The sequence below is a fragment of the Gymnogyps californianus genome, chromosome 13 (genome assembly GCF_018139145.2).
Source record: "Gymnogyps californianus isolate 813 chromosome 13, ASM1813914v2, whole genome shotgun sequence".
Classification (NCBI taxonomy): Eukaryota; Metazoa; Chordata; class Aves; order Accipitriformes; family Cathartidae; genus Gymnogyps; species Gymnogyps californianus.
In genome coordinates this window covers 14270220-14289351 of record NC_059483.1, presented here as the reverse complement: position 1 = coordinate 14289351, position 19132 = coordinate 14270220, and the positions used below count along the sequence as shown (strand labels likewise).

At 46.9% G+C, this 19132-nt stretch overlaps 1 protein-coding gene across 5 annotated transcripts in view; it reads left to right on the top strand.

Moving 5' to 3' along the window:
* Nucleotides 1-19132, top strand: part of FLNB (filamin B) — a 74133-nt gene that overhangs the window by 12524 nt on the left and 42477 nt on the right. For all 5 annotated transcript variants that reach the window (XM_050904851.1, XM_050904850.1, XM_050904853.1 and 2 more), the window contains exons 2-6: nt 12353-12601; nt 13590-13687; nt 14584-14731; nt 17944-18062; nt 18818-18895. In XM_050904851.1, coding sequence (XP_050760808.1) covers nt 12353-12601; nt 13590-13687; nt 14584-14731; nt 17944-18062; nt 18818-18895 — 692 coding nt within the window. The remainder of the gene's footprint in view (nt 1-12352; nt 12602-13589; nt 13688-14583; nt 14732-17943; nt 18063-18817; nt 18896-19132) is intronic.

Below are 19132 nucleotides of genomic sequence, written 5' to 3'. Positions count from 1 at the left end.
TCAGACGACTTCACTGCTTTCTCCAGAAAGAGGCGAAAGCTTCTTCATTCAAGAAGCAGCTGCACAACACTGAATATTTTTTACTTAAGGATTGACATTCCAGGAAGAAAGTGGTCATATTCCTTCTTGGACAGGGATGGTCATGGTTTCCAGTGGAGGGGAGGATAGGTGTCTGTATGTGAAAGCTCATGAAGAATTAACATCTAGCTGGCTTACACACAGAAAGATTAAGACATCTTCATAGTGGTCGTGGAAAAGCAACAGTGCCTGCCAGGACTGCAGGGATGTGCAGTGGATGCACGTGTTTGTAGTGACTGTGCAACTGCCCTAAGCATCCTCACTTGGTGCATGGCTGCAGAAAGCAGCCTGGCTTGTGCAGATGTGTCATCCCCCTCCTGATGGGCACTCGCATGGCAATGCTGTGGCAGTGGTCGGAGCTTGGAGGCAGGACCACAGCTGATTTCAGGCAGTTTGCACCATCACGGCAGCGCTGAATTGCAGTGGTGTGGCAAGACGCGTTCTGCTGGCAGTGTGTGGGTGTAGGGCTGCTTTCAGTGCTGTGTGTTTAAGAGTGTGTACTTATGTCTGAATGTCAAAATGAATTGTTGAAATAGCTCAGATGTTGGAGGGAGATTTTCAAAGCGGCTGTTCCTGCCTGCAGTGGGGGTGCAATTGCATGTTAGAGATCAATCACCTTTCCTATTGCTTCTCAGGGAAATGGTAGGACAGAGATAGCTGACCTGCTGATAAATTCTGGAATAACTTTGTCACTAAGCTACAGAGAGGTACAGAGCATCTGTAATGGTATCTGCTTAAATGCTTCAAAACAAACCTATGTGGAGCTGTGCTGTTAGGTGCTCAGAATCAGAGACTATCAAAACTGAGACAAATCACAAATCTTTTGCACAGCTAAAGTAACTGGCAGGGTATTTTCTGATGTGTCACCAACCCCAGACCACAAAGTATGCTCCAATCCTGGGCTCTTTGGTGCTGCAGTGTGGAGTGGAGATGGGTTGAGCCATGCAGGGCTGCATGAATGGGGATTTCCTTCGAACAGCCCTGTGCACAGTGAATCACAGTCAGTACAGCAATTCTGGTTTCAGATGGAAAAATTGAATCTTGGTGTATGTTGTAGCCAAGGATTTCCCCAAACAGTAATCACTTCTGATAATTTCCAGTGTGTTGGTTTTGGCTTCAGAAACTCCATCCATTGCAGCTTTTGTGCCTGGCGTCTGCTGCACAGAAGATGTTAGACAGCCGTATCTGAATGGGCTCATTTATCTCAGCAGGATTTTACATGCTGTTTCTTATAACTATCTTGACCTACCCCCAGTGTGAGTAAACATGCTCGTCAGTACCACAGAGGTCACTATGGCGTCTGGAAACCTCTGGATTACTTGTTGCTCTTCAGCCTTGCCAAGGCATTTTTTTGCAGCCACATCTCCTGCACCTTTTCCATCTCCAGTGCACGCTGGTGCCTGAGGATGGACCTTCCTGTTGGTCCCCTGCACTGAAGCTTGGTAACCTTCCTTCAGTAATGTGAGATGCAACACACTGCTAATGACTTGTCACCTAATGCCTCTGCCAGCCCCTGGGAGGTCTTTGCAAGAACTAGCCAGGTTTTTAACCTTGATGCAACCTGAAGTGACCTGGTGAGATTTAGGATTACCTTAATCCTGCAGAGATGGTTACAGCACTCTCATGCTTGTGAGACAATTCTTAGTTTTGTTGTGTAACACTTGCAGAAATCTGACTCTGCAGCCATTTTTATCAGTTCAGCCTTGCTGATCAAGGCTTGGCTTTCTAGTTGTGTAAGCACGTGATGTGTTGTGAGGAGGCGCTTTTTTGTTTGCATGCGTGCATGAAATAACAGCCTCCAGTTTATCAGACTCCTAGACAAGTATTTCTTGCTAAGGTTAGACAATATTGCATTTGACTAAAATTTTAATGTCTTAAAGTGGAACTTGTTTCCTGTGAATTGGGTAGCAGTGTTGCTGACTTGGATGTAACAGTCCGCTCTGATGGGAAGGCGAAGCCTTGCAGTGGTGTGGCAATAAATGTACTGACCCCTGGGGAGCAGAGACCTGGCATAGGATCATTTTCCTTTTGCTCCTGTCCCATGCCCAGAGGAGGGAGGCGTAGTTTGTGTCATGTCACTTGGTTTCAAAAGCCAAGCCAAACATTTCTCAGCAGAGCATGGGAAAGGCAGGAGGACTCCTTTCTTCCCCGCTCCCTCCCTCATTTAACAGAAATCCACTTTCCAGCATGTTCACTCCCCACTACAGGGACTTTCCTTCACAAGTCATTCCCGAATGATTAATCAGCACTCGGGCAGCTTGCGTTGCCCTGTCCCCATGGCTTCCTGGTGCTTCCCTCCTCTGGCGTTTGACCCTGGGGCAGTGGAGGCGAGCGGCAGTGTGGGTGCAATCTTGCAGCCCTTCCCGCGGCCCGATCCCACGCTGCCTGGCCCTTTCTGGGGGCTTTCCCAAGCCGCCTGTTGCCCGTGGGGTTGATGCAAGCAGTCTTTGGGGTGCTGCTAGCCATGCCATCCTGGAGGATGGGGGGGCTGCTGTGTCATCCCGAACCGACGGGGAGCAGGAACGTCCCAAGCAGACTCGGGCTCCCTTTGCATGGTGAGGCATGAAGGGCTTGCAAGCCTGTTCCTGCCCCTGCTGCCCAGCTTCCACTCATTCCTCCCCCGAAAGGCAGAGCTTTGCAATCGAGGGCACTGAACTTCAACCGCCACGTTCAGCAGCGGCACAGGGCGCTTCCACCGTCCCCGGCAGAGGCAAGCGGGAGCCGCGGTGTCCCGGCTGCTCCCAGGGCCGGCACCGGAGGGGCGGTGGGATGAGCTCAGCAGCGGGGAATGCGCTTTGCTGGGCGCGAGGGGGGCCGCGCTCACAGGGCCCATTGTCGGGGTGGTTTTGGCAATGATGTCATGGACGGCGGCGTGCCGCGGCAGGCCCTGCGCGCTCGGGAGGGCGGCCAGAGCCCGCTTCTCCATTGGCAATAGCGGGTGCGGGGAGCCGCAGGTGGGGCGCGGGGGTTTTACGAGAGTGGGGAGTGTTACGGTGCCTCCTGCCCCATGGCCGCCGGGTGCTCGGCCGCGCCGGTTAACGAGCCAAGCCAGGGTTTTGGGGTCAGAGCGTGGCGGTGGCGTGCTGGCGGGCTGCCCCGTGGAGCTGGCGAGGGGCTCGCTCGCTGCGAACAAAGCAGCACTCATGGAAACTTGCTGCTGTACAAAGGCTGAACATTCAGACTCCACCCCCCAGCCCCCGAAAAGGATCTCAAGTAATTAACGCAGCATTCCTGTATGCGGCTCGGCTGGGTCTCTGCGCCGCGGCCCTGCAGCTGTGAGCGGGGACCTGCTTGGCAGTGAGCAAATGAGTCTGAAATAGCCGGTGTGAATGGCAGCTCTTATTCTTCTGTGTTGCATCCTTGCTCGCTGCTAATCCTGTCCCAGCAGCGTGCAGGCAGTGTGGAGCCCTCCGTGTGCTCATGGTGGAGATGTTCCTCAGGAGCACTCACAGCAAGTCAGATGTGCGTTGACACCTCCTGCCTGGGGCTTTTCCTGAACATAAGATCAACACATTTACCTTCTCATATCGATAGCTTGGTATATGGCTCTTAAGGCAACAGAAATCCTAGGTGTATTCAGACTGAAAGAATTAAGGAATTTGATCATAAGCCACCCGCAGTTTGACTCTTTTCCCCACCCACCCTAACAATTCCTGATTTTGAAATTCTTGACTTCTTCCAGCCCCCTTGGGTGTTTTCAGTTTCTCTTGGAGAAGCTGGGTTGGTTGCTGTTGCAGTTACACTGCTGGCTTAAACTTGCTTCATGTTATGCCTTTCTCTTCTGGATGTGAGATGTAAGTGGTCTCTGGGTGCCCATTAAGAAGTTCGGCAGAGCTATTTTAATCTGTATTTCACTCCTGTGAGCTCCACTGGTTTGATTCTTTTTATTCTTTTCTGTATTAAAAGTCTGTATGATTTTTTTCTTGCCAAACATACACTGAAAGGACTGGATTTGAATTTACTTCTACAGTTCCCTGTTCCACCTCATGAGAGATCTTTTCCAGAGGCCCAACATGCACAGTAGACAGTACAGGGTAATGGATGCAATAGTGGCCTGAAGTTCTCTGACTGATCTGAATGGTTTTAAATCCAGTTGAAGTAAAAACTATTGAAAACCTCTGACTTGTAATGTTTAATCTCTCAAATCCAAAGATGAGTATCACAAAGGAATCTTAAATTAGTTTTTGTAATAACCAGACACCCTGGTAAGCATAGAGGAAAATGGTTTCTGTCCCCTTGCAAAAAAAAAAAAAAACCCCACCAACATTTTTTTCCATCCTCCTGTCTGTGCCCAGAGCAGCACTCGGTTACTGTTCTTACAACCCTCCAGTGAAATGGCATTCCTCCTCTGAAAAACTCACCTTGTAAAAAGCTTAGTGGATCTGCTGTGTACATGGTGTATCACTTACACTTCCTGAAGATGTGCTTCCTCAGGTAACGAACGCCCTGAGGCTCGTTAGTGAAGCTGACCACTGGCTGTGTCTTGGCAGGGTGCCGGAGATAGGCTGGGAGCGGCTGAGCTGAAAGCCCGTTGGTATTCAGGTAAGCTGGATGCCGAGGAACAGCTCTCCTACGGGTCACAGCACTGACTGCAAACACCGCTGAGAAGCGGAGATGCGGTGGGGCTGGAGCATGTTGCTGGTAGAGGCTAGCAGGTCACAGCTAGGAATCCACGAAACTGGCCAGAGTTCAGCAGCCCCGGTGCCAGCTCTGCGCAGTCAGCACAGCCTGTGCTTTTCGTGGGGTAAGCCGGCTGCACGCGGCCACACGACAAGCTGCGTGCCGAGCCCCGAGAAGCTGCGAGGTGGACCTGGTCTAAAGGGTCACTGGAGGAAATGGTTGCAGTGTGTTCTCAAAGCACAGAGGAACCTGTGTAATTGATTCAAAGACATATTATCCCTACAGAGGATGTCGCTAATGTCTTTAGCAGGCGCGGTAAGCCTGTGAACACATACTGTATGCTTCAGCAAAGAATTTCCTTAGCTTGCTCAGCTCTGTCTCATCTGCATGCTTCTGTTTGGCATGCACACAGTGCAGAGCAGGACTTGGAAGAGCTCGGTTCAATGTGGAGTTTTCACTGTTGCAGAAGATTAAGCCCTAATGAGTGCTTAATTTTTCTGTCCCCTAATTGCTATAGCTGTTTAACAATAGAGGAGAATAATTAGAGGTGGGAAAGTACTCAAACTTCAAGATACCAGGATTTAAAATTCCTATAGTCTCTACATAAATGATCGATAACTGAGATGAACTTTGTGCGTTATATAAAGTTCCTTCCTTGTCTGGAAATAGGGAGTAAGGGCTGTTGAGACTGCTCCTTTGTTTCGTATTAAGAACCGTGCATTTTGGGTTCTTCCTCCATATAATGCATAAAACAAAGTTGTAAACAGGGAAGACATCAAGATTGGAGAGGGTGACCGCTTTTTAGAGAAGCTGGATGCAGAGATCCGTGCTGGTTGTGGCAGAACTTCCACATATGAAGATCAAAACTTCCGAGATGAATTTGCTTAGACTGTGAAGAAGCCGCGTTGACTGTAGCCTCAGCCAAGAAACTGTTTTTTAAAAAATAAATTCACTACTCAAAAGTTGCTTTTTCAATCCTTCATTTGTTTCATAAGACTTTGCACAGTCTGTATTGCTAGCTCAATTTAGTAAGGAAGCTGTCTGCTGCAGTAGCTTATCTTGTTTCCACTAATTGTCCAACAGAAAATGACTTGCAGCTCTGCTGTAGGGCAGAGTTCAAGGAGCGTTGCCACAGTTTGGGTAGTACTTGTGCTTAATCTGAATGCAGAGCAGGCTTGCACATAAGCAAAAGATACTAGTCACAAAGTTGTTTGTAACAGTGGATTTTTTAAATTGTAGAATAATTTAGTTTTACAGAGACCTAATGAAGGTCATATAGTTCAAGCCATGTACTCAGAGCACACCCAACTTGATCAGGTTGCTCAAGGGTGTGTCCAGTTAAATTTGAGTATCTTGGAGGATGGAGACCTTATGGACTCTGGGCTTCTGTTCCAGTATGTGACAGCCCTCATGGAGAAGACTTTTTCCCTTTTTCCCAAAAATCTGCTTGGAATTTTCCATGTTGCAGCCTGGAAACCCTTTTGAGCAGAGGAGTAAGGGGATTCCCAGTCTGCAAGATCTTCTTTTGAATTTTTTTTTTCCCCCTCTGGAAACAGTGCTTCTTCCAGTATAGAGCTGACTGAAATAAAGAGTGTACACTGGGCTGGGAAGAAGCCCAAGAAGGACAAGCGAAGCAGTTCTGAAAGATGCATGAGGTCACAGGAATTTCTCTTGCAGCACTAGCTCTTGAAGTCAAGTGATGATGGATTGTAAGTCTAATAAATATTCTTACATTACAATTTAGTTTTAGGTGTCTTCAGAGCTGTGCCCTAGGTGCTTAGGTTAAAGGCAAAAGATGCTGAATTTACTTAGTAATGGATATTGTGACTTAAAGGCCCTAAGACAGCTCTATTTAAAGAGCCAACACCAAGTGAGATCTTACCATGCTGCTGGCTATGGCACAACACTCCAGGTAGTTTAGGGATCTCTACTGGAGTAGATGAATTTGCAAGCTTCAAATCAATGTAAAGTTTCAGTTCTGGCACTTGGTCGTGGGGCAACTGCAAGCACAAATACAGAGGACCAGGCTCTGCAGCGTTGGCGGTTTTCCACTTGGTAGGTTGGGTTGGGAAGTTTTTTGTGGCCCAAGCCGTAAAAATGACACACGTTTGTCTCGATGGTCACATTGCTGGCTCAGGCTAGTCACGCTGCTGGCTGAAAGCTAGGCACTTTAACGTCTGTCTTTGTGCTTTAAGGAGTGTGATATTAACAGTCCAAGTGTAACATATCGTATTAATATTTAGTATAGAGCAACAATTGTAAATCAGCTTGAGCAGTTAAAACTTGGTTCCTTTTCAAGACTGAGACTGGTGGTGTGTACTGACGGCCTATGGAATTGCCATAATCCATTTTTTTTGGGCTGGTTGCCACTTAGTTAATAGGATAATAAAAGGATAAGAATTACAATCTAGACTCAGAGGTGTGATGGGGGAAGCAAACGAGCTCTGGTGCAGTCTGTTTTCCTCTTCACCCTACCAGGCAGCCACTTAAATCCTAATAGCTGACTAAGAAGCAGGATACTCCTACATAAAACTTAATGTTGTAGGCTATATATAGGCTTTTTTTTTTTTTTTTACAGAAGAGCGAGTGCTTGCTTGTTCAGTGCTGGTGTTGATTCTGCAGAACAGCTTAAGTCTCGTTGGCAGGTTTTCCCCAGCAGTCAGCGTGCAGGTCCTGTCGAGCTGCAGCCCGACGCCAGGACCTCTCGGCAGCGGGCTGACTGCAGCCTGTCCCTGCGGATGGCTTCTGCCTGCGTGCAGCTGAACGAGGGCTGCATCTTGCTTCACAGTGGTTGCTATTTTGTCGACATTGGATTGCCATTGGGTACTTTTAGAGGAGGAAAGCAAGTTAGAGTGGAGTAACTGAAGTTAAAATGCACATTGAACAGTGTAGGTGGGAATGAAGGTTCCTGTTAAAGCCAAACTCGAGTGTTTCTGCTTCTTGCTGGTTCTGGACCATGTGTCTAGCTGTGATAACGTGCAGACTGTCTAAAAGTGGTCATCTAACAGCATTCACAAATTTGGAGTCTGCAGCTGAGTATCAGCAGGACTGGCATGTAACAGCCCCAAAATTTTGAGTTCTAATGGAAAAAAAAAAAACCCAACAAAAAAACCAAACCCAAAACTCTCACCCTTTGGCTGTTCTAGATGGCACTTCTAAAGTTGGTTGCCTGTGTTTCCACCTGAGCTGAAGTCCTCCTAAGTACTGGTCTGGGGCGGGCCAGAGGTCCTGTGGCACTCCAGCTGTGGATTCCTGCTTCATGTCTGGGCTCCCCATAAAAATGTGTCCTCTGAAAGTACAAGTCAAATGGCTGTCAGCAGGTATCCTGCTCTGCTGCTGGTGCGGTGGCGTGACTCAGCTGTGCAGGAACTTTGATCTCCAAAGCACTCATCTCCTTCCGTGTACAGTGAAACAGTGAACTGGTGAGCGAGTGTGCTCTCGCATATGTGTAAGTGCATCTGCAGATGTTAACATAGGCATCGTAACGTGAATAAAGCAAATTATGCAGATGACCACGCTTTCTCAAAAAAAGGTTACATTAAAGCTGTCTACAATGGTGCTGTAAAGAATTTGTTCAGCCCTGCTAAATTATCTTGGCGGATGAGATGCGACAGCTCGCTTCCTCAGAGCCGCGGGAAGGCGGGATCGGCGGCCGTCGCCTGCGTGGAGAGGGCTCCTTTAATCTGCGGAAACTCGCCTGGTGCCATGGAGTAAACACATGCTCTCCATTTCAGCTGAAAGCAGACAGTTTGTTCCCATCTATCGAATTCATCAAAGCTGAAAGCCAAACACTGCTGCTCGCACTGCCAGTGATGGAGGTGCATCCTTGAGGGGCCGGGCACTTGCACTGTGGTTCTGAAGCACTGACCACAAGTGTGCATCTCTATGCTGTAAATTTACTATAAGCTCCAGAGGAGTAATTGGGACATTTAGCTTGAAAGGCTCTGTAAAGCTGCAAAGCATAGGTTGTGTGAGTAATAAGTATGCCTGAAAGTAATGTTTGTAATAGGAAAGCAGTGTTGCAAGATCTGCTGTTCATATAATCCGTTTTCCAGCCTGGGATGGCCAGAAAATGTGTCTTGAAGCAGACCAGGGATTGAGGGGAATCCAGTGGAAAGCCAGCTGAGCTGGGGTACATGGCAGTGTCTGCGGTAATGATTGTTGGTGCTTAAGTGTCATTGGAAACACTTTTTTTTTTTCACTGTTCCAAAACCTTGGCAGTATTACGCTGGCAGTGTGCACTTGGAGCTGGTGGGGGATGCCTGCAAATTTGGTTGTACTAAGAGGGTTTCAGGGTTCTCTGGGCCAGCCCTTTGCTCCTTGTGCAGGACCTGTTAATGGATGTCTGTCTTCCTGGGTGCCGCTTGCATCTTAATGCCAAAGAGACCTTGAGGAGAATGCACTGAGTGTTTTTAGTCAGTTGATTAAAAAGGCAGCACTAAAGCGGAGGCTTTTCTGGAGAGGCTGAATGCTCAGGTGGAGCTGAGCTTTACACCAGTGCTTGGAAGCCAAGCCTGCTTTGGGCTGGACTCTGGTCTCTTCTTGAACATGGAGGGTCCTTTTATATCGTGATAGAGACTGCAGGCCAGAGCCGAGCTGCTGGTGGGATCCTCTGTAGCTGGGAGCGGGGTGCCTGTGGGAAGGGTGCGCAGGTGACTCTGCTGGGTGCTGATAAGGTCTCCTGTCCTGCCCAGGAGTTCTTCTCCCTCCCTCCTCCCCACCCCAAATGAAAGCAGACAAGCCCTCCTACAAGCAGGCTTGGAAAAAATTACATCATGAGATCCCTATGCCTGTCAGGAAGCCGGGAGGCTGTAAGAGCTTGCTAACTTTGCTAACGAAGTGCGGTCGCGGGGATGGCACCAGCCCCGGTGAGGAAGAGCTGTCCTGTTCCTGTGGTGACCTTTTCCTGTCATTGAGGCAGCGGCCCCGTGCCCGGCCTCTCTGGACGAGGCTGATGAGACGGGATATTCTTGCTCTCAATGTGAAACTGTCTTGTGCATGGGCTCTCTTTCCCCAGGTCAAGGACCGCTGCCCAGCTATGCCCTCGGAGATGGCGATGGGGTGCTGGAGGAAGCTCTGAGCACGCGGCTGGTTGCTGCAGTAGCTGCAGCGCATCCACATATAGACATTATTTATGTGCTGTAAACATGAAATGGGCCATTCTTTATCTTGAGTAACTTGTGCACAGCAGTGTGCTCAAGGTGATTCTGTCCCACTGGCTTTCCTCCCTGGGAATGCTGGATGGCTTTCTGAAATGAGTTTACTTGTAGCATACTAAATCATCACTGCATCAGATGATGTCAGTATAAATCTGAAACTGAAGCTTGGAGGCGTTTCTGGCGCAGGGATGCGATGGCCAGCGGTATGCTCCAGTGCCGCAGCGTGAGCGGGTGGTCCTGCCATGGGGGTGCGGGGTGGAGGTGCTGCAGGCATGGGGAGCCAGCGGGCAGTGGGGGCTCGCGCCGACGGTCTGGGTTTTGCATACTGCAGCCCTTAATTCCAGCTTGCGGAGCTCAGGCGCTGTGGTGAGCCTGCCAGCAGGGCTTTGGGTGTCTCTCTTATGTAAAATGCAGCTCTTCCTTCTGCTCTGATACAATTTCTTTCAAGGAAGCTTTCCCTAATACGTTGTAAGGGAGCATCTTCCCTCCACTGACCAGTTTGCAGCTCAACTGGAAAGGGGGGAAATGGGTAACAGCAGGGACTGTTTAGTTGTTGCTAGGAGACACACTGCTTACGTGATGCAGACTTTTACCTCGGAACCTGTAATTAAAACCCAGCGGGGCTTAATCACCTCATAGCTATCTATTGTATATCTCAGACTGGATGTGAAATCAGCAGTGAGCAGTCAAGTGGCAGGCACTTATCATAATCCTGTAAGATTAGTCAAAACCGATGTTAAAAAAAAATCCAATACAAAAAAAAATCTGAGTAGAAACCAGACATTAACTATTCAGAAAGGCCAAATGCCATTCAAGGTCTGAAGTTTCAGTATTATCTGTTCAGGACATACCGCCCTATTGTGAAACCATGTAAATATTAACCGCTTCGCCTGAGCATTGGGTTAAAGGGAACACACTGGTGCTTACTGTTCTTGGTTGCTATTCTGTATAATCACTTGTTTTGAAAGTCAGGAGATCTTTTTGTATTGATAAGATGGTATTGGGTTGCTGCTGTGGTCTCTGTAGCTGAAGAGGAGTAAGGCATGCCCAGTGGATGTTGGGTGTGGTAAGGCTCAGCTTGGAGGATTCTACCTGTTAACACTCTGAATTTGAACTGGAGAAGGCAATCAAAGTACTGAACACTTTTCCTTTGCTAGCTAGGACTCAATAAGATCTCTGTACAGTTATTCTGGTGGCATGAAAGTGAGTTTGTATCGCTGTAGTTGTCTTTACTCCAGCATCTGCTCCTGGAGCTGGAGAGCAGACAAAAGCTTCCTGGTCACTTGTAACTTCTGTTGACTAAAAAGGGGTTTCTGTAACAGTTTTCACTGAAATGGAGGAAAGAATAGAAAAATGCTCTGCTGTAACATGCTGCTGTGAATGAAAGGATCAGTCAGGCTGAGGGCATCCCGAAACATTGCAGAAGAGCTCTGGTTTGGGTGAGCTTGGACAAACTGGAGCTGTTACAAGTGTAATACAACCTGAGTAGTAGCTACAAGCTGAAAGGGAGTACATCCAATCTGTGACTCACTAAAACCAAAGTAAATTGCAAGAGTATTCACAAAACTGTAGAGGTCACTTCATAAGGCCAAACTGACACAGAAAAATATCCTGCCCCTTCAGACAGCTTCTTACGACAATCTGATCTTGATACCCAGCAGCCTTAAACTGAGCTGCCTGGTGTGTCTTAAAGTAGAGCTGCGGCATGGCCGCTGTGGTGATAAACTTCTGCTAGGCTAGAGCGTGACATGGAAAAGCCAGAGCTGGCTTTTCCTTTTCTTCTAACTCTGAATTTGTAGCGTGAAGGGATGACTTTTTTGTGCAGGCAGGAGTGCGATGGTGCAAAGGATGCCTGATGGACCTCCACTCCCCGCTTTGTCATTTGTACCCAGGTTGTGGTATGTCTGGACTTAGTTCTAATTCCAAACTCTGGCTTTGCTGGACTTCATCATATAGCACTTTTTTTTGCTACCACTTTTAATGCACACTATTGATGTGTGTGTGGAGGCACATTTCTGTATATAAATGCAGTTTCCTAAACGGTGCTTTTAGGTGTGCCCTGGGGTATTTCACCCCGATTGGGATGCTGTTCTTGTGAACTCCACCATGTGCTGTTTGGCCTCTTTCATAAGATACAAATGCCATTAAAAATACAAGGTAACGCTTATCATCCAAATGCAAAATACCAGAGATCTTAAACTGCTCGTGCTCCTAAGCTTAACATTGTAAAGCTTCAAGGGCAAGTTACACCACCCTTGGAGAGCACTGAGCTCTCAAGACAGCTGGAGAGCACTGAGTCCTTGCACTCTTCTATTTCCTCCTGTCTAATGCAGGGCATGAAGAATTGTGTCTCTGCCTGAGCAAGTACCTGCAGTGACCTGGGTCGCTTCTCTTGTCCTTGGTTACCTGGGCATGAGTGCAGGCACAGTATTTTAAAAACATGGCTCTTTCCTTTAGGGTGGGAAATAACCAGTTGTATGTCTCTTGTCTTCCAGATAGTAAAGCCATAGTTGATGGAAACTTGAAGTTGATCCTTGGCCTGATATGGACCCTTATCCTTCACTACTCCATTTCCATGCCAGTGTGGGAGGATGAAGGTGATGATGATGCAAAGAAGCAGACCCCTAAGCAGAGGCTGCTGGGCTGGATCCAGAACAAAATTCCTTACTTGCCAATCACAAACTTCAATCAAAACTGGCAGGATGGCAAAGCACTGGGGGCCCTTGTTGACAGCTGTGCTCCAGGTAAGTCCTTTGCTCTGATGGTCAGTGTTTTCCTTGCTTGCTGTCCTCGTGGCTGCTCTGCTGTTCCTATGGGAGGAGGTTTTCACTGCTGAGCTGGAGACGGGAACAAGGCTTTCAAGAAAACCCGAGTCCAAAGAGGCCAGCTGTGGGAAGCAGCAAGGTGTAAACGACTTGGCCAAGAGAAATACTGGCCTAAAGCAGAATGTGCGATTGCATTATTGGAGGCGCCACGTCTAAGCTTTGTATTGGGTGCAAGGGACAAAGGCGCAAATGCTGGCTCCTAAATGCAAGAAAGGCTTGTTCCCACAGCAAGTGCCAACAACCTTTCAACTTCAGGGCGCAGCAGGAGGCTTCATGTGTTCTGCTGAAATAGGATTGCAGAGGGAGCACAGAGCAGCCAGAAGCTGCACACTACCTGAAACTTCAGTGTTTAGCTAGCTGGGGCTGTGCTACTTAAGGCAAGTAATGTGATGAAGTGTGAAAAAGGCACAGTTTCCTCACCTTCTTGTAAAACAGCCTTGCTAGTGCGGTTGCTGGTGTTCATCTAATGCAATCTGGGGTGCTATGGCAAGCAGTTAAAATCTTCTTTTCCAAATTTGCTGCAGGAGAGCCAGCGAAACATAAAGGATGGCTAGATGTATTTGTGCTCAATTTAGAGTGGCGTCTTGCACAGCTTAAACTTAGAACAGTGCAGTTGTGTGGCTGACTGAAAAGCTATACATCTTTAGTTGATAGGCAAGGTGGGTGGGAGTCTTTTTGAACTGGCTGTTACTGCCTGTGCCGTAAGGGCCCATGGAGATGCTGGTTGTTGTCTCAGAAGTGTTTCCGTGAGCAGCACATGCTCATCTTGTTTTGGTTACTCCTGCAAAGCTCTGAATGTCTTTCTGTATAGCAGTGTAATACTAGTGGCTGTGGAGTTTGTACTCGGTTTCTTCAGCTAGGGAAGCTCCTTTGCAGATAATACCTAACAACTGAAACGTGCTTGCAGGCCTGTGTCCTGACTGGGAGACCTGGGACCCGAAGAAACCTGTTGACAATGCTCGGGAAGCCATGCAGCAGGCGGACGACTGGCTGGGTGTGCCGCAGGTAAGGCTGTGTGGGCCACCGAGACGCAGGCTGCCTGCGGGAAGCACAGCCGTTAGCTTTGTACTTGCAACTACCTTGAATTTAGATTGAGGAAAGCAGGTGAAGTTGCTTGGACACTTCCAAAAGTTACAGTTTACTTGTGTGAAATTGCCTGAGAAAGGGCAAATTGTCATGAAACGCACTATTACATTTCAGCTGTCTTCAGCAGCGACACCTACACGAAATCTTACAACCAGAGCTCTGGTGTTGCAGCATGGAGGTGGGGTAGGGGCAGAAGTGCACGTGTAGTGGTGCCTGCTTTGTTAGCCCATGGAGTGAGTTTGTTTTGCTGCATTGAATTCCACAGAAGAAAAATTCACTGGCTTCGGAAATCACCTGCAAAGATGACTTTCAAACAGAGAACAATGTATTTGCAAACCGGATTGTTTTTGTGCTGGTAAAGTTGGACAAAAGTGCTGAAGACTCTGAAGCTGTGGGAGCAGGAGAAGAGAGTGGTCACAAGTTTCACTTTGCAAGCACTGCACTTCAGAGCTGTAGCACACAGGATTATGAATTACTAATTCTTTCAGTTTCAATTATCCCTGTGTTGCTTTTCAGGGAGAACATAGCTAACGTTGTCTTGCCTTGCTACCGTTTAGTTTGTCATGGTCTCCTGAGAAACCCTTAGAACCAAGGCACGAAAAGCCCCCAAACCACGTTTGGACCATAATGAGCTTCTTGATTTTCTTGCCATGAGACAATAAATGATGTTGTGCGTATCAAAGGGAAAATATATGTAAGAAATCACATTAGCATGCAGGAGTTTTGAAATTTAAGTCTCTGTTATAGCTCTGTTTCTGTGTTGACGTGCGGTAACCAAGCACTGGTACAGTATACTTAATTGTGCTGTCTTTCAGGTTATTACCCCTGAAGAAATTATCCACCCTGATGTGGATGAGCACTCTGTAATGACTTACCTGTCCCAGTTCCCCAAAGCCAAGCTGAAACCAGGAGCTCCTTTAAAACCCAAACTGAATCCAAAGAAAGCAAGGGCTTATGGCAGAGGTAAGGACTCGGTGAGCTTAAGCTGCACAGCGCATTTAACTCTTCAGAAAGCTGGGTGGGGTTTTTTGCTTATGTTGAACTCTGGACCTACTGTAACTGACTTCAAAGTTTCACTTGTATACTCTTGGTGTGGTGCCTAGTTTCAGAAATATGTGGATATAGTCCAAAAGACACTCCTAGTTCTAACATGTAAATTCCCCAAAGTCTCTGAACCTGTTCTTCAAGCTGCCAGCCTTGCAGTCCACAGCTGGAAGAAGTAGCATGATACGGGGCTAAAACAACCTTGGTGTGAAATCTAAGTGAGCAGTATTGCTGCTGATGGTCATTGATCTAGCAGTGAATGTTTCTTGTGATAAAGCACTCCTTTAAAGAGGGAAAACCTCTTTACATCTGTGTGTGTCTCTGAGCAGGCTCTCTGTAGAGGCAGAGTCTCCAGTTTCCCAGGCTTGGTGGCAGATGTGTACTAGGGTCAGCTAATTCTAAATGAGGTATTTGAATTGATCGGTAGGTGTGAATACTTTGTTTGCACATGGACAAAGGTGGGTTGGTAACCCTTCAAACATTAAATAGTGCCGAACTTTTGTTGTAAAGGCTATGTTTGCTAATTGGAAGGACTTGTCTATAGATGTTTATGCAACTGTAGACCTACATAGGCATTTGTATTTTTAACTTACCTTTTAAATGGATAATTCCTGTAATTTCTGATGTGGTTCTACTCTAGGTTGGGATACAATCACAACTAAACGAGTAACAGATTTTTACCTTTAATGTGCTTGATGTGTAGCAAGACATCACTTATGCGTTACACTTTGTTCTCCATTCCATCTTTTTTTTTAGATCTGGGGCCAGCTGTGGTCCTTCGAGATTTTTAGAATTAGTGGGTTTCAGAATTGGGTGTACAAGAGTGTAATGGAAAGAAACAGAACTTTCTTTATTTTTTTCTGTTTTTCTTGTGGGTTTGGGTGTTTTGGTTTTTGGTGTGGTGGTTTTTTGGTTTTTGGTGGTGTGTTTTTTTGTTTTTTTTTTTTTTCAACCTGATTTTCCATTAAAACTTAACTAGTGGAATGAATGGACACAGACACTATCTCTGCACTGACAAGTAGTCACTATAGTCAGAAGTGGATTTAACGCTTACCCTACTGGGGGTTTATGTCCTTCGTTGGTGCCTTCCACAGCAAACCACAATACATAGACACATTTGTCAGATCCCAAATCTATAGACTACCTATACTCCACTTACTGTGTAAATGACGGATCAGCCTGCCTCAAGCTGTGTCAAGTCTGGCTTTAGTCATGTTCTTATTCTTTCAAAAACTGGAATTATTTTGTTGTCTACTTTTGTGCATGCAGTGCTCTGGAGCCATTGTAATGGAAATTATAAAGGGTGAGCGGTGCTTCTTGAAAGATTGGTGTTTTCCCAAAGTTAATTGCCAAAACAGAGTCACTAAATATAATTGACAATTCTGACTGCTAACGTATGTCAGAACCAGAAGGTGACTCCAGGAGCAAGAGGCCCACTGCCAAACTGGGCAGGGTCTTTTGGACAAACGAGTAACAGGTCTTCATGCTTCCAGAAAAAGGTGATTGTCAGGTGTGAAGTTGGTCAGTTTTAGCTTTTTTTTATTACTGTTCTTCCATGTACTACAGTAAGTTATTCATAACCTCCCAACTTGAATCTCAGTTGTAGCACATCACCCTGGACACTGCAGTGGTTTACTCCTAGGGCAGCTGTGTGTAGACGTGATGTGAGGTGAGCCTGCAGAGGTGCTGTACACAGTTGTGCAGATCATCACTGACGCACTATGAGTTCCCATTTACCCAGCCAAAGCAGATCTCTGAGAAGAGAATAAAATCGAGAAGATTAAATGTAGGCTAAGAAAGCGCTGTGACTAACGCTGTCCTGGCTGAAGCTGTCTTCTGAGGATGTGCAATCCTTCTCGTTGTGCTTGCAGGAGGAGGGATGCTTAACTCGAATACCATATCCTAATGCTTGTGTGGTGGACTGAAGATATGTAGAGCGAATTTATAGCTGTTGAAACTAGATGATAATCTAGGGCTTACTTTGAAAGAATGATTATGTCAATTGTTAACACCTTATCAGAATGCTCAGATTTCCTAGTAAAAACATGATCTTCCTTGCATTGCTCTCAAGTTATTGTTTTCTGAAGATAAACAAGTTCAGGAATTCTGTTGTTCACAACCACTTCCTTTATAATCTCTCAGACATTGCACTTTCCACTAATTGTGCTATGGAGCAGCAGTGCCCACGGTGTTATGAATAAGCCAAGGAGTAATTCCCTTGGACGGAAGGGTATATATGTTTGGGCTAGTCTGGAACCAGCAACTTTGGGAAGTTCTTCCACCCACTCAGTCTGACACCACCATGACAGGTGTCATGACCTGGGGCTACATATAGGGAGATGATGAAACCCTGCTGGTAAATGCATGCTGTAGCAGGCCCTGTGCTGAGGAATAAGGAAACTCTGATTAAAAGTTAAGTGGAAGTGGCACTGAATTGCAGGATTTTCGTGGTTTAAAGAGATTCCTGCATGCCATTTGTACAGTGTTCACTCTGGCAAAGTAGTTTGAGCAGCTTTCAAAGAATAATAAATCTGAGCAGTGTCTGTACAGCTGAGTTCTGAAAATGGAGTACAATCGGACAGTATAGGTAAGAACTGTCTTGCTTAAATAAGTCTTTCACCCTTGGCTCTAGGGTAATGCCTTTACCAAAAGGCTTCCCAGAATTTCTCTGCTGCCTCCCTGGTTGCCCTTCCTGCGGTGCAGCACCATTGCAGCGTTTAGCTGTGTGCAGCAGAGCAGCAACTAATGCATGTACCCTGCTCGCTGTCAGTGTCGGCTGGGCACTCGCCAGCTGTGGGGGTGACCCTCGGAACGTTGCTCAGGCAAACGGGGTAACTTGCTTTCACCTGAAACCAGATGCCAGCTGGGTTCCTGACTTGGCCAGAGATCCTGAGATGAGTTGAGCACCAACAATTCAACAAATTTTTAAAAATGCTTGTATTGTAAGAGTAGGGGTTATTGTGAGCATGGTGCTCTGGGCAGCTCATGAAGAGGTGTCATGTGGCGGCCTGGGGAAGCTGGTGCTGGGGGCTTGTGTGGGAGGACGGGTTGGACAGCTTGTGAGTAGCCTCCAAGCTACCATCTGGGTTTTGTAGCAACAGCTAATGTGCTGCCCTGTGTCTGTCTCGCAGGGATTGAGCCTCACGGGAACATGGTGAAGCAGCCTGCCATCTTCACGGTAGACACCATCAGTGCTGGGCAGGGAGACCTGATGGTATTCATAGAGGATCCAGAAGGAAACAGAGAGGAGGTATATATGTTAAATATTTTGTGTGGAAAAGTAAAGCTGGTCTGAACTCTGACGTTTTTGCAGTAACCTTCATCTTTCACAAGTGAGGTCTTAACAGACAAGTAATCTAAAAAGAAGTTGCAAAATACCATCTATCAAAAGTGCAAGCCTCAAACTTTTCCTCACAATTGCCTTCCTGGATGAACTTGAAAAAAATGTCACTATCTGCAACTAAGCAACACAACTCCAATGTCCAGTAGTTGCAGTGCCTTAGCTTGACTGGCCAAGTACATTCTGACACGCTTTTAGATAACACACATCACTAAATCACTGTCTGCCCTTACTCATTCTGCAGGAATGGCTAAAGCAGCTATTTAGATGCCATGAATCATTTTGAGTTAAAATGCTGGTTTTAATGTTTATAGAAACTTCTCATCCAAGTGCTCCACTTGATCATGTTACAACATTCCGGAAAAATACAGCTGTACATTGGACTTAATGTCTCCTCAGTTTTGGCCTGCCTTAGTAGAGCAATTAACAGCAAGGGAAAGGGCTGGGGTGGAGAGAAGGTAGCTTGCTTTGTCTCATGTAAAGACAAAACCAATGGGTTTTTTTCCATATGAGAAGAGGAGGCAGCAAGGATCCCTGCTCCCACAGCAACATGTCTCTGACATTGCTGACTCTGGAAGTAGTTCACAGTGTCAGGCGCTACCCAGAAGAGTCTTAGGCTGGCATGCGTAGGCACAGCTCAACGATGGGTGTGTTTTCTCTCCTAGGCAAAGATAACACCGTCCAGTGACAAAAACAAGACCTATTCAGTTCAGTATGTGCCAAGGGTTACTGGACCTCACAAGGTAGGTTGTGTGTCAATAACCAGTATTCTCTTGCTAAACACGCTGCTCTGCTGGTTGTTAACGTGAGCCCCTGAGGGCTGCCTGTTTGCTGACGCCGTAATAGCCACTCTGGGCGTCCTGAAGAAAAGGTAACCTGATGTCACCTGATGTTAATTCTCTGTCTGGGCTATTGGGCTGCCCCCTTCTCAAGGGGGAAGGAGGTGTGTGTTGGGAGAACGTGGTGGGTGCTTGGGTATG